Raw genomic sequence first — 16,023 nt, 5'->3', positions numbered from 1 at the left:
CCCAGCCATCCCATTACTGGGTATATACCCAAAGGATTATAAATCATGCTGCTATAAAGACACATGCACACATATGTTTATTGCAGCACTATTAACAATAGCAAAGACTTGGAACCAACCCAAATGCCCATCAATTATAGACTGGATTAAGAAAATGTGGCACATATACACTATGGAATACTCTGCAGCCATAAAAAATGATGAGTTCATGTCCTTTGTAGGGACATGGATGAAGCTGGAAACCACCATTCTCAGCAAGCTATTGCAAGGGCAGAAAACCAAACACTGCATGTTCTCACTCATAGGTGGGAATTGAACAATGAGAACACTTGGACACAGGAAGGGGAACATCACACACCAGGGCCTATAGTGGGGTTGGGGGAGTGGGGAGGGATAGCATTAGGAGATATACCTAATGTAAATGATGAGTTAATGGGTGCAGCACACCAACATGGCACATGCATAGATATGTAGCAAACCTGCACGTTGTGCACATGTACCCTAGAACTTAAAGTATAATAATAAAAAATAAATAAATAAATAAAAAGAAATTCATATTCACAGCTCTGTCTCTAAATGGGTCTGGTGTAGAAGCCCTTATATGGACCCAAGAATCTGCATTTTTAACAAGTAAGCTTTTCTTATGACCAGGCAAGTTTGGGAAATATAGGTGTGTCATATGTAGTACAATAAATAGGAAGTTAAATATGGTGCTAAGGCAGTTGATATGTTTATCTGTACCTATTATATTTGGTATAAGCAATTTCAACTTAATGACTGTGGTGAAGATGACTAAGTGTCTATTACAGTCTGTTTATCCCTTCTTTGGGCACATAGCTCACCTTCCTTGTGATTATGTGTGGCCTACAGTTTAAGTTCTCTCCATTGAAATGTGAACAGAAGTGATACATGCCACTTGTGAGCCTGGCCCATACCACCACTCCCTAACCTTACTCTTCCATAGTCTGTCATCTTCCAGTGTCTAGATACAGAGCATCACAAAGCCCTAGATGATGGCAGAGTAACAAGATGGAAAAAAGGAGATCCCTGAATGACCACATGGAACAGAACTATCTTACCAACCTGAAGACCTACCAAGGTCTCTTACATGACCAAAAGCAGGATTCTACCCAGCAGTCCTATTACTGGGTATATATACAAAAGAAAATAAATCATTATGCCAAAAAGACACATGAACTTACACATTCATTGCAGCATTATTCCCAATGGCAAAGACATGGAATCAACATAGGTGCCCATCAGTGGTGGATTGGATAAAGAAAAGGTAGGACATATACAACTGGAATCCTACGTAGCCATAAAAAAGAATGAAATCATGTCTTTTGCAGCAACATGGATGTAGCTGGAGGCCATTATCCTAAGCAAAGCAACATAGAAACAGAAAACCAAATACTACATATTCTCACTTGTAAGTGGGAGGTAAACACTAGGTACACATGGACAGGAAGATGGCAACAATAGATACTGGGTACCACTGGTGGGGGAGGGAAGGAAGAGGGCAAGGGTCGAAAAACTAACTATTGGGTATCATGCTCACCACCTGGGTGATGAAATCATTCATATCATAAACGTCAGCATCATGCAATATACCCAGCCAGCAAACCTGCACATATACCCTCTAAATTTTACATGTTGCAATTATGTAAGAAAATAGGATTGTAATAGTTTGAACCCTTATATATTTTGGCCTATTTGTTACAGCATCTTAGCTTACCTAGTAGTGTGGTGCCATCATTACAAAAACCTAAAAATACATGTGGTGTTGGCTTGGCTGTTAGGTGGCAGATGGTGACAAAACAGAGCAGGTTGGAAAGATGATCTATGTTATACTGTAGCAAAACATTTTGTAAAGCTATTGTCTGTGAAACTTGGAAGGTAAAGCTACTCCCTACTGAGTCCACAGCACTCTATGAAGAGACGGGAAAATGACAGAATATTAGTATGTATTAATTGTTACTTTACGTATTTAGCAAGGTGTTATAAGAAAGGGAAGAGATGAATTGGTTGTTTTTAAAGCTGAGATTGATAGAATACAGATCTTCATGGTTTCACAGAGTTAGAAAATGATTGTTTCTGGATTCCATTAATAGATGATACTATCAGGATTATCATCAGAATTCTATTATAACAATGTGTCTCCCTTTCTTCCCTTTCTGAAAGGGAGTTTGAGTGTTTTGATTATCCCATTCCTGTTCTACCATTGCGCGGGCGCAAATGGTGTATATGGGTAGATAATTTGTCTTTTATTGGATCACAAGAAGTCACATTTAGATCAAATGAAAAGAATCATGCATCACTTAACAGATGTTGGTCTTTGACACAGTTGCAGTGCCAGAATGCAACTCTAGGTGGTCCCTCCGGGGAAAAGGGTGAGTTTGTTTTACATGTGGGAAAAAATGTGCAGGGACATTTGGTGGCCACAGAGTGTGATGCAGGCAGAGATTGCTAGTTTCCATTAAAATCCATTCTTCCCTCTTTTGGGCACATAGGCAGGCTTTCCCCCTAACCGCCTTTACAGTGAGGTGTGGCCTTGTGACTAAATAAACTCCTATGCAGTGTGATTGAAAACGATGTTTGTCACTTTCAGGCCTGGCCCATAAAACTTTCCATTCAAGTTTCTCCATGCTCTTTCTCGTTAGGCTGGGTGGACGCAGATAACTGAAATCCTAGAGGATGTCAGAGTTACCAGATGTGAGAAGCCTGAGACCTTAAATGACCATATGGAAGAAAGCAGCCCTACTGACTTGAATACCTGCTTAGGAGCATCACATGAGCAAGGAATACTTTGCCATTGAGTTAATCCCTTACATGTTTGGGTTTACTTGTTAATGGCAGGTCCTAACTAACAGTGGCTCTTCTATTGTTATTAACTATACACTGCTTATATTGTTTACTATTCCATGGCCTCCACTTAACCCCATTGCAAGCAATTTAACCTTGAGGGAAATAGAGTAATATCTTTGTGCTGGGAGTTGTTCATCAGCTAAGTTGAGAAAATAATAGCATCTTACGATAAAGGAGGGTTGGCTATTTGGTACAAGGTACAAAAATATAGTTAGATGGAATAAAATCTAGTATTCAGTAGCACAACAGGGTGACTATAGTTAACAATAATTTATTGTATATTTCAAAATAACTAGAAGAGTAGGTTTAGAATGTAATGAACAAAGTAATGATAGATGTTTGAGGTTATGGATATACCAGTTACCTAGATTTGATCATTACCCATTATATGTCTGTATCAAAACATCACCTATACTCCATAAGTGAATATGAACAACTATTAATGTATCCATAATTTTTTTGCCTTAGAGACGAAGTCTTGCTCTGTTGCCCAGGTTGGAGTGCAGTGGCACAATTACGGCTCACTGTAACTTTGAACTTCTAGGCTCAAGGGATCCTTGTGCGTTGGCTTTCCAAAGCACTGGGATTACAGATATGAGCCACCACACCTGGCCTGTATCCATAAAAACTTAAAAAATGAAAAGTGAAAAAAATAGCATCTTATAGGATCATTGTGAGGAGACAATAAATTGATGTATAAAAATACTTTAAATATGCCTGACTAATAGCAAGAACTATATAAGTGTATAGCTATTGTTATTGTAGTTAACATATATTCTAGTGGTGTCCTAGTGTCATAATTAATACCACCATACTGCTTGTAGGATCACACACACGTGGCCACAGTGAAATTCATGCTGAGGCTGGGAGAGAAGAACACCATAGATGAAAGCTGTACCATGAACCAAGACACAGTGCTAAGTGAATACACATGAATCAAGTCCTTTTGTTGTGTGAAAACTGGGCACATCCAAAATGTTTAGGGACTTTGGAGCATTCAGGAACAACGCCAGGCCAGTCTGTGACTCAGAGCTGACCCGTATTGAATTTATGATGGGATTGATCCTGACTGGTATCTCCAGAACATTAACTGTTTGGATTCTGCCAACTAACCCAAGATATGTCATAGATTTTTATTTGTGGGGAAATAAACCTTCAGCCAAATCAGAACCTGTGTTACACAGATGGTAGGTCCTCCATAGATCCTTGTGGTTTTTGTGCTCAGGGTTAATGAGGGAGACAGTTTCTGCTGCATTTTCTTACCTGTCCTTTCCTGAGCCACCTTATGTTTGTGTCCACCTCCATGCTGACACAGAACAGGGCCACTCTATCCAAAAACACAGACATCCTATGTATGGAGTCCTTTGAGCCAAATTTGTTATTTGTCCCACAAGAAGGAGAAAGGATGGAAAAGTTTGAAAAAAGCTAGTCTAGGAATAAAATACTGTTTACCTGAAGCTCAACTTCAGTGGGCAAATAGGTAGTACAATTTATGAAGAATTTCTGGACCTGGATGGTGCAGGGTGCAGAGCTATGTGGAATTAAAAGTCTTGCGAAGTCTTGCTCAGAGGGAGCCTGTCCAATGAGGCCTGAATTGGTCACAGTCCTTGGTTTGTTGCCAGCTGAAGCTGGAATGCAAGAGGGTCATAGGGGCAGATGCAGCTTCTACCCCTGGGAGCATGACTTTTCTCATGCTCCTTTGGTCACAGATACTTTTCTTTGTCCCTCTTCTATTTTTCCTTCTTTCTTACTCCTAAGAAAAGCAGCTCACAATTTTCCACTTCTGCAGTACATTTCAGCTTTCTGAGTGCAATTTCCATCCCTGAAGCCTCTGAGGGAGCTTGCTCTTATTAAGGATCACAGTGTACACTGTGGAAGAATGTGTGCACCTGATTCCTGTCACTGTATCTTTAGTGTGGCCTTCTAGAATCTAGAAAGATCATCAGCTACACATCACACTGCCTCGAAAAGAAACATCAGGGGAGTAGATACCTATGAGACTTCAGGGTTTTGAGTATCATTTCATTTAGAAGGAACAGAGTGAGTGATTCACCTGGCCCATTCTTGCCTCCTCTTTCACAAACTTCTTTTATATTTGTGTTTAAGAACCTGGTGATTTATTTTATAGTCTCATGCAAATTGCTTTAGCTTTCCTTGTGGCTTACAAAAAAAGAATCTCATCCATTCTTCAGAGACTCTCAGGTGTCTTCAGAAAGAGCAAAAGAGAAACTTCTGAATAAATTTTCCCAAATGAGCAGAACTATGTCACAACCCTTTATAAACCCGGGACTTTATTGTTATTCACTGTTTATTATGATTATGTTATTTTTTTCCCCTGTGGGTTGGACCTGTTTCCCACCCCCTGCTCTGGCCATTAAGGTTGTGACTATCTACCTTGGGTTGCTCACCATTTAACTAAGTGGAAAAAGTTAGAACTGACTTTCAGCTTTCTGTAAAAACAACTTCCTTTTACATCTCAATCAGCTGATAGAATAACTGGATTTCTCTCCTTTCCATGAATTGTGTTAATTTCCTGCATAGGCAGCCTGGGTTTGCAAATAGTGGCTTCATGTGGTATTCCAAATTTGATGGCTTTCAACAAACAAGCTCTGGAAGGGTGGGTGATAGAAGAAAGATTCACAGACAAAATAATACAGAGGATGATGGAAATGGTGAACATCATAAAGATGTTTCAGCTGGAGTGAGCTTATTTTACATACCTATGTACCTGGACATATAAACCATGTACAAATCTAACTCAACATACAATCTAAATTCAAAATGGAGCTCTTATCCTTATGCTATATGTCACGTGAAACATTAATCGGTAAGAATATTTTACCAGTGAGGGGTCTGCTACAAAACTCAAAACTAAAGATAGGATGTGGGAAGAAATGCACTTCTTCCATGGTAAGCTGTGAAAGCTCTAAAGGTTGTTAGGACACATTGAGTCATCCCTGGAAGGGAGTAAGGAGCAAAGCCCAGGGCTGTTTCTTAGGCACACTTGTAATAAACAAGAGTGACTTTTCCCACCTTCATCCCACTGCGCCTACGCTTTAGACCTAGCCGTCAGCCAAACTTAGGTTTACTCTGAAATATGCTCTGTATATTAGAACTAGAAGAGTTTGAGTGAGGCACCCAAAATGTATGTCAGCTTTTGAATATAATGTAAATGAAGGAATCCCAAGTGCTATTTACACATTATATAGTTACACTATTCAGTAGATGTGACACTGGCCACTTAGGTCAAGAAAATTCAATACTGGCTGGGCGTGGTGGCTCACGCCTGTAATCCCAGCACTTTGGGAGGCTGAGGTGGGTGGATCACGAGGTCAAGACATCAAGACCATCCTGGCCAACATGGTGAAACCCCGTCTCTACTAAAAATAGAAAAAAATTAGCTGGGCGTGGTGGCACGTGCCTGTAGTCCCATCTGCTTGGGAAGCTAAGGCAGAAGAATTGCTTGAACCTGGGAGGCAGAGGTTACAGTGAGCTGAGATCATGCCACTGCACTCCAGCCTGGTGACAGAGTGAGACTCTGTCTCAAAAAAAAAAAAAAAAGAAAATTCAATGTTATATTACAATTACAATGGGGATAAAATGATTATTTAAAATATGAACAAAATAGTTCAGAAATATAATAAATGTAATAAACATTTTTGTATGTTCATTCCTAAAGAGATATCTATTGGACAAGCAATTTGTTCATTTATTCATCAAAGTTTTAATGGACCAGAAACTAAGTGTTGGAAGGACTAAGACTGTGAAGATATAGTAATTCATTTATTCAGTTGAGAATAATCTGAGAGTTGAGAGTCTGTTGAGAGTCTATAATATGTGGGACTTTGTTTTTTGAAGCTGGAGATAGCAAATACATATATAATATCAGGTAGTATTAACTATTATAATGAAAGCTGTGGCAAGATAGGTTAAAGAGAGAAAGAGAGTGTGTGTATGGTGTGAGTGTGTGCATGCACACATGCATTAAATAATGTGGTCAGTTGGAGCTATGGGAGATCTAGCAGAATAGTATGAGGCTGGGGAAAAAGCAAGTAGAAACTCTTCAAGGGAAGGAGTTTGGTGTGCTTGAGGAATAGCAAGATGGTGAGTGTGGCTACAGCAAAAACACTGATGAGGAGAGTGTTAAGAGATGAGATTCGAGAGATAACAGGGACTGAGTCATGGAGTGCATCACATACAAGATAATACAGGGTTGGGTCTGAGTGTCAAGGGAAGTGGTTGGAGAAGTTGGGGTTTTAGACAGTCCCTCTGCCAGCTCTGTGGAGAAATGATGATAGGGGGCAAGATTGGAAGTAGGGAATTGGGAATTGATTATAGTAGTTTGGATGAGAGATGATGGTGGCTTGAAAAAGAGTGAAGGCAATGAAAATGGTGATAAGTGATCAGGTTTGGGATGTATTTTGAATGTTGAGCTGATCGGTAGGAGGAAGGGATGATAACTATTGGTTTGAATAGAAAGGGAGGGGAATGTTGTCAAAGGACGAAAGGAGTCAATACCAAAGTTTTTGTTTTCAGAAACTGGGTGGCTAATAGTGGTCATGTACTTACATGGGGAAGCCTAGGGGAAAAGTAGATTGGGGAAGTTAAACAATTCGGTTTGGACAGGTTAAGAATGAGATGCCTATTAGATATTCAAACAATTGGGTATATGAGTCTGAGTCTCAAGGGGTTTTGGTGGTAGAGCTACAAGTTTTGGAGTTGTCAGGATATGAATGATGTTTAAAGTTACAAAACTAGATACAATCAAGCATACCCTAAGTGTAAATAAAGAAGAGGACCCAGGGACTGAACACTGGGGTTTCAGTGTTTCCCAACATTTGGTGGTTGGGAAGAGAGAGGGGAGGTGGCATTGGAGATGGAGAAAGATTTGCTGGTGAGTGGAAACAAAACCAGGAGAATGTGGCATCCCAGAAACTAAGCCAAGAAAATGCTTTAGGAAGGGGGGTAATGAACCATAAAAAAACCTTCCAAGAGATCAAGAGGAGGACCTAGAACAGACTGTTGGATTTCACAGGACGTGAAAGACACAGCTCCTTTCCCTTAAGGAATTTCCAGCACAGCAGAGATGGGAAAATAAGGAAGCATACAAATTGCTATACAGTAGTGGAAGATCCTAGAGATGTAAACAAATTTGTGAAATTGGGATTGAAGATGGAACAGGGAATTATTCTTGGGGAGTCAAGGAAAGCTACATGGAGCAGATGTGCTTTTGGATTTTGGTAGGTAGGAGGTAGGGATACATCAGAATTCACAGAACTTTAAAAATTGTTTTTTGTAGCTGGTTGTTGATTTTTCCTGTAAAAATAAACTCATTCAAAACAATTTTGCATATTTTTACTCATGCAAAACTAATATTTCCCCTCCTAATTTAATATCCCACTACTATTACTTCATATAGACACATTTTTTAATTATCAGTAAACATGGTAACCATTTTATAAAGAAAATACATACAATCCATCCTACCTTAGTCTTCTAAAGGATACTCTTGTAATTATATTTTTCCTCCTTGTAGTCTTTATCTTTTAATTACATTTTCATTCCTTTTCCTGGCTGTATGCAAGTATCAAGACCATATTCTTAATAGCTACCATGTACCTAACTCTTATCACACAGGAGGCACTGTTCTAAGAATTTTACATATATTAATCATTTTGTTCTCACACACAATTCTAATACCTTCATTGTCCCTGTTTCTCATTTGTGATAACCGAGGCACAGAGAGGTTAAGTAACTTGCTCAAGGCCACAGAGTAAATGACAGAGCCAGTATTAGAACTGGGCTGCCTGGGGCTGCCTGGCTTCAGAGATCACCATCTTGCACAGTAGGTTGTATTTCCATCCTTACTATTTTATCCCTACTTTTCTGGGTTGGGCAGTTACTAGTAAAAAGTCTACTAGTAAAAATGGATAGGCTGTCTATGACTTGAACTATAACTTCTAAAGTCTCAGCACTCAACTGCAGGTTGTCATTTTAGAGTAGGCCAGTAGGACCCAGGAACTAGACACTGGATCCAAATGGAGAAGAGGGCATTTAGTTCTTTTGCAATTGATTGTAGATGCTCATGTGTCTGCTTAAGGATTTATGTTCAACCAGATCATATATCAGGACAGTGGTGGTAAAAGGAACTCAAGTCTTTATGGTGGAGAAGATCCTTCTGCTTATAGAAATGACCACTTCTGGTTTGGTGCGGTGGCTCACACCTGTAATCCCAGCACGTTAGGAGACTGAGGCAGGCGGAACACGAGATCAGGAGTTTGAGACCAGCCTGGTTAGCATGGTGAAACCCCATCTCTACTAAAAATACAAAAATTAGCCAGGCATGGTGGCACGCGCCTGCAATCCCAGTTACTCGGGAGGCTGAGGCAGGAGAATCATTTGAACCTGGAAGGTGGAAGTTGCAGTGAGCCAAGTCACATCACTGCACTCCAGCCTGGGTGACAGAGCAAGACTCTGTCTCAAAAAAAAAAAAAAAAAAAAGCCAGGCATGGTGGCACGCGCCTGCAATCCCAGTTACTCGGGAGGCTGAGGCAGGAGAATCATTTGAACCTGGAAGGTGGAAGTTGCAGTGAGCCAAGTCACATCACCGGAATCCAGACTGGGTGAAAGAGCACGATCCTGTCTAAAAAAAAAAAAAAAAAAAAAAAGACCACTTCATTACAGTCCTAGATGTATGTGGCTCATGTCTTCATTGTCTTTTTAACCTTACTGAAAGCACATGAAATGATTATATACTTAAGGAGGTACAAAGTGTACATCAAAGTAACCATGTTTAGGAATGCTTACTATGTGCAAAATATTGCTCTGAGTATAGTGGCTGTGATTTCTTGGGAGCTAAAATAATAGACTACCCAAAATCTTTAAGATGCTTTAATGCTTAACAATAGTAAGTATGTACATAATTAAAATATAAAATTATTGGAGCCTAGTGGAATCTAGCTGTGGTTCAGCCTTTGTTTGATTTCTAGTGTGGTTTTTTTATAGGCTGACTTGATTCCCCTTTTTCCTGATACCATACTCTAACTGGCTCCCTGAATACATGGGGATTTGGATACATAATTTTCATAAGCATTTGAAGCCTCTCCCTTTAGATTTTGAGTTCCACCTTTGATTTAAAAGTTTTTGAAATAAGGTAGCCACTGTCCCTTTTTTGGCAGAAAGAAGGTGTAGAATAAATAACTTTTGCTAAGATGCTTTCAGGACAAGAATCCGAGGAACTTTCTCAAGGCACAGACCCAAATTTTATAATTAGTTTTTTTCTCAAGATGAAAGTCAACCTGTTCTTCTCTTTATTCTGTTCTCATTAAAATATTCTTCTCTGGGCAGAGTCATCATATTTTCAGAAAGGCTTAAGTGAGCCAGCATTAAAATTTGCTCTTAATTTCTACAAATACAGAAAAACCTGCTGGGAGATGGATACTGTATTCACTGTGGTTCTCTCCCTGTCTGCTGTGTAATATTTTCATACATCATGTAAGTGTAGGGGGAAGCAGTGACTTAGGTGATGGCTTAGTTCTGGAAAAGAAGCTACTTTATAGAAGGAGGATTTCAAATGGCCACATTGCCAAGCAGACACTCACGCTGGTTTCCTGTGGGCCATTTCCCCTTTGCTGAACCTGACCCAAAGCCAAAATGAAGGAGGAGAAATTTTCCATTCACAAGGTCTCAGATCTCTGATAAAGATCATTATGATAAAAAAGTTATAAAATGTAAGCTACTATAAGCTTGAAGAATTTCATTAACTTGCTCTTGATAAACTTAATAAAATTTGTTTTGGAAATTAAGAGAAGAAGTAAGAATCAAAATGGAAAAATTTAGATAATGCTATCACCCAGACAAGTACACCTACAAACTTTAGAACACTCAAAAAATAAAAAGTCCCCTGCAAGTTGTGACTACAGTGTCTTAACTGCCATGCTTTAAAATATTTAATGTGCATTTTGTCCTTTCAGGACATACTTTAAAATAATTCAGATTTTATTTGTATTTTTACTTTTAAAAACATGTTAATTAAACATTTTTCTTTTAAGATACAGATTGCCTAATACATATTTAAAACCTTTTAAAAACTCTCCCCTAATCTACAACCCCAGGAAAATAAAACTATAGTATTACAGCACCAACTGTTTTAGAAAAAATGAATGTTTTCTTAATCTTAGCATTTTCATTTGTAAATGGCATGAGGTGAATACGCAAAGAGCGGCAAGAACAATCCTTTCACCATTTGTGTGTCTAGTGGTGGTTCTTTTTTTGGCAGAAAATAATTGTGATGCAATTACACTGCATTTAAAAATGTTCACAGTAAAACTTTAATGAATCTTGAGGCAAATGTTGAGTCAAACCTCTGTCCCCCAAATCTAGAGGGCACGTCAGAATATTTTCCTGGCGTTACCCATTCGCTTTAAGGGAGAAAAAGTGTTACTATACAAATTGATGCACAAATTGTTCTACCAACAGTCAAGTCCTGAGTTGTACACTACGCTAAGCTCCCTGGTTACTGCCAGGCCCGCACCCAATACTGACATTAGAAATGAGCCAGGCCCCTCTGAACTTAAGGTATCGCCTCCTGCATCGTTTATCTGGATGCAGAGAGTTTCCCACTTTTTCTTACCTGCATAGTGGTCAAACACAGTGGGCACGTATTCCTCTGGGAAGGCATCGTTGGCGTAGCTCATCAGCAGGCAGGTTTTCCCCACGGCACCGTCCCCCACCACTACACACTTCAACATCTTCTTCTCGTCGTTGCCCCTGCAGCCGCAGCTGCCGTCAGTTCCCTCTTTGCAGTTCATTCTTGCGGCTCCAGCTGCTGGGGACTCCTGCTGCTGTTGCTTCTCCTGCTTCTTCCAAAGCACATGAAGCGGCGGAAAGCCAGTGCCAGGCTTGAATTTACTCTGTCTGACTTTGGGTACCTTGGATCATACAGACATGTCCGAGGCTGGGATATGCCCTGTTGCTTACCATGCTGGTAAAGAAAGGTAACACACACTTGGGGGAGTTCTGAAAAGGGTCTGCCCCTTTCCGTTCTCAGTGTGAGTTAAGAAACCCTTATTTTCACAGAATTCGAGGGGCTTCCTCACAGCCTAGAAATTTCAGCAGCCTAAGGGTTTTACTCTGCTCTCCCTGTCTCCAGCCTGGCAAAAGACATGGTGGAATTTTGCTAAATCTTTCTCATTTTCCAAGTCACATCTAACATGGAGGAAAGCTGGGCTTTTTAATGGAGTTTTTTCCCCTTGCTTCCTCCAGCTTGCCGAGTGTCAGGAAATCATGGGTTTCCTGCTGCATTCCATATTAGGATCAGTGGGCTGAGGAAGGCTGCAACAATGGGAGCTCTGTGTGTGTGTGTGTTTGTACTTCTGGGGAACGATGCCAGGACATGGAGTGGGAAAACACTAGGGGTCCCACTGCAGACTCAAGCTGTCAGACTTCCTGTTTCATCCGCTGCTTGTGTGACTGTTCGCTTATGGCTGGCTGGGAAGAAGCTGACTAGAGGATGGAAACCGGGGATTACTGCCTGCCACAGAAACAGGGGGAATGGTTAGAATGAGCAGAGAGAACCACACCAGCAGTCCTAGGATAACATATGACATCACTCTTTACTGAGTCACTAGTTAAAAGCTCTTCAAACTAAAAACGAGCAGTTCTTTACTTACTTAAATGAGAAACTTTAAGCGATTCTTCCCAGAAATAAAGAAGAAAACCTTCTAGAGTCACATCATTTCAAAGAGAAAAATTTTTGTAAGTTGTAGGTATAACATGCATGATCAGGTTTATAAACTGCCACATGTCTGGAATATGTATTCCAGACACAAACTTATTTTTATGATGGTAGCACATAAGAAATCAATCACATGTGGGATGTTTGCATTCTCTTATTAGTGGATGAACACACACGTGCTTGGCTCATACATAACACCCTTGGACACGAGAGGGTATAGGATGGCTTTTTGGTTTGTTTAAGGCCCTCGATGCTGTTTTTACTTGGATGTTTTGCTTTTTGATTTAGTCTTCTCCCCTTGGGTCAGACTGGTCCTCTTCAATTACAAAGGAGCCATGGGCAGCTAATTTATTTGTCTGTTCTGTCGCTCAAAATGAAGCCCCTTTGAAGCTCTGTATTTGATTAATGTGCTTGGTCTTAGAAAAGAAGTGGAAGTCTGCAAATGATTTTTGACAAATGGGTCAAAATGAGGGAACTCTGGTTTTTTCACTTTCAGTTTTTGAACATTGATTTTGAAGAATTCAGATTATCCAATTGTTTGAGAAGTTTTTTGTCTTTGTTTTTTTTGGTGAGGGGTGAGATGGGAGAAAAGTCTGTTATAGATATACCCACATATCATCTATATGCTGCCGTATAGTAGGTATAGTCTCAAGTTTCTTCTGTTTTGGATTATAGTAACATTTATCATAGTGCTTAGTGTCCAAGCCTTTCTTTCCTATAAACGGATGGTGTTTCAATCAGGTTATGGTGTATCAGTCAGGTTATGTTGCAGTAACAAACAATCCCTGAAGCTAAATGAGTTAACATATATGTATTTATTGCTCACATTGTGTCTCTATTGTATATTGTTATCATCTTTATTCAGGGATCTAGGCCGATAGGGCAGTCATATTGAGAATATTGATGATCATCATGGCAGAGGAAGAAATGAATATGACAAAGAGGTACTACCCCCACGACAAATTGAATATTTATGGAGAAAAAATTTTGAGACATCCCGTTGACTCTTAAGGCTTCCCCTGGAGGTGACACTTGTGCTCATATTTGTTGATCAAAGCCAATTACATGCCCATGCTGGGCTCAACAGGAGGGTCAGAAGCATAATCCTACCATGCATCAGAAAGGAAAGGACCAAATATTGGTGAACAGCCTGTGTGGCAACCACAGATCATTTAGCTGAGGTTTTATTTGCAATATGGAAGTTGAATTGTTTATGTTTAGTGCCATTCTGAAGTATTTGAAGACACCTATGACTTAATTTGATTTATATAATTTTATTCTCATTTAGCCTACTTGGAACACCTAGAATATGTGATAACAAAATTAGAATGTGAAAATTTGTGTTTTGCTTCTAGAAAAGAGGCTTGAGTCTGAAGGTGGCGGCCTAACAAATCTGTGCAGATGAAAGAGTGATTGGCAGTGACAAGACTTCATCCTGAAGATGAGCACAATCACTTTGAGCACAATGAGCACAATGATGATACGTATTTGGCAGGACTTTGAGAAGGTTCTTCCTTTGACTTTGTCCCTGAGATTGGGCAGTGAATGTGACACGGTACTCCATTCATGGAGTTATAAAACATGCCCATCCACCCTGGTCAACTAAAAGCGTTTATCCCAACACTACAAACATGTCCCAACTCAGTGAGTGCTTGGCCTAGGAAAAATTGCGAAATTGGATTAAGGTGAAATTTTGCGATATCTACGTATAGCCTAAATCTTATACCGTCAGACACAGACATTTAAGTCCACTGTGATTTCTATGTGAGCTGTGAATTGAGACATCTGGGAGACTTGAAGTATCTAGTTATAGATCCTTTACCTCTAACTCAAAGGATTGGTACATCTGCCAGATTGGATTATATGCAAAGATGGGTTATGACCATTAAGAATGTTGGCTATATTTCTCAAAACAGACATGGTTTATCACTGTTTACTCTCCCTGCACCAAATTGAATATTTATGGAGAAAAGATTTTGAGACATCCTATTAAAAGTGGCAAAAAGTTCAAATTCTTAACATCTCAGCCTGCTGATTATGTGGATCATGTTGTTCATGTGAGAGTAAATCTTTTTAAATTTTAAAAAATGGAACCGAACCAGAATAACAGAATCTTAAAATAAAAATGTAAAGACAACTCATTGTCATTTTTGTAGGTCCATGAGTCCACAGAACTCTGATTGCTTGCTCGGGTAGCATGGTCAAGAATGTCCTTCAATTCCAAAGGTTGACAGGCATGCATTTAGAAGTGGCATGAAGACCATTTGCTAAAATACTCTTTACCAGATGCCTGTGCTTTTGGATCTTGGGCCATGAAAATGATTGAGTGGTGGTTATGTAGCCATTAATTATTTGGTTTACCTCAAGCACCAAGTTTGCACAACTTACCAGAATGTGGTGAAATCTTTTTGGGTGATATTTTCTGCTTTTTCCAAGAGATCTTAATTCCTTGGCTCTTTCTTGTCCTCTGAGCTTTGGCTTCACACAAATTTCCCCAAATGCCAACAGGGCATTTTTGTGTAAAATTCTGACTCTTCTTATTGCTTTCAGTTTTATTATGACCTTAATAAGAGAGCCAAGACTTCACTCCCCACCTTTTATTTTGTGCTTGAAGCTAGAAGTTACATAGGGAAGTAATGCAATGAGATCAGATACTCTGATTCTGGATTAGCCTCTGTGGAGGATATTGTTTTGACTCCAGTCTTAGGAACATGAGATGGGCTGTGATTCTGATAATTCCAGGATGCCCAGCCTCGTCATGAATTTCCACTCCAGAGAAAGCCCTTTCTGGGGCTAATGTGAGAGTCCGGCCTTTACTGGTAATTGCTATGAATCAGGAGGGGTTATGTAGTTTTAGGGGTTCTGACCTAAATCTCCCACTGACCTAAACCTCAACATCAGTAGGGGCACTGTTAAAACTGAGCAGGCCATCCTAGGACTGGTCTGGACTGGAACCACCCCTCCCCAAGGGAAGTGAGTCATTGCTGTCAGGGATGCCCATGTATCTGCATTTTTCTTCTGTGAGGCCACCTGCACCCAGCCTCTGGCTATTGTCCATGTCATATCATGCCATATATCACACATCACATCACATCAGCTACATTTTCTTGGACATGATCTTTTTATAATTCCAGAAATGACTTTCTTTTTCTTATTTGGAAGACTTCTGTTTTTTTCCCCAAATCTCTTAATTCTGAGAGATGTAGGTGACTTGCAAGCCACAGGCAGATGGGACATCTTTTTCCTCCCTAGGAAAGAAGAGGCTGATTTGGCCACTAATGGTAAAGGTGTATGTGTGTGTTTCTTCTGCATTTCATTATTACATCCCTTAACTCTGAATACAAAGCCCTGTCTCTGAGGAAGAGAGTCCTGTGGTTTATCTGACTTTTTTTGTTTCTTTCTATGGGAATCAGGAAATTAGA

General features: G+C 39.8%; 1 protein-coding gene across 1 annotated transcript in view; it reads right to left on the bottom strand.

Annotated features, from left to right (window-relative positions):
* RHOJ (ras homolog family member J) overlaps window positions 1-12,413 on the bottom strand; it is a 111,008-nt gene extending 98,595 nt beyond the window's left edge. Inside the window, exon 1 of the mRNA XM_011961961.1 lies at window positions 11,498-12,413. Within this exon, the coding sequence (XP_011817351.1) occupies window positions 11,498-11,675 (178 nt within the window). The 5' untranslated portion in view covers window positions 11,676-12,413. The remainder of the gene's footprint in view (window positions 1-11,497) is intronic.
* Window positions 12,414-16,023: the final 3,610 nt, after the last annotated feature.

This window comes from Colobus angolensis, unplaced genomic scaffold, assembly GCF_000951035.1.
Source record: "Colobus angolensis palliatus isolate OR3802 unplaced genomic scaffold, Cang.pa_1.0 Scaffold57, whole genome shotgun sequence".
Classification (NCBI taxonomy): Eukaryota; Metazoa; Chordata; class Mammalia; order Primates; family Cercopithecidae; genus Colobus; species Colobus angolensis.
The sequence above is the reverse complement of the archived record's forward strand: the minus strand, read 5'-3'. Positions and strand labels throughout refer to the sequence as shown.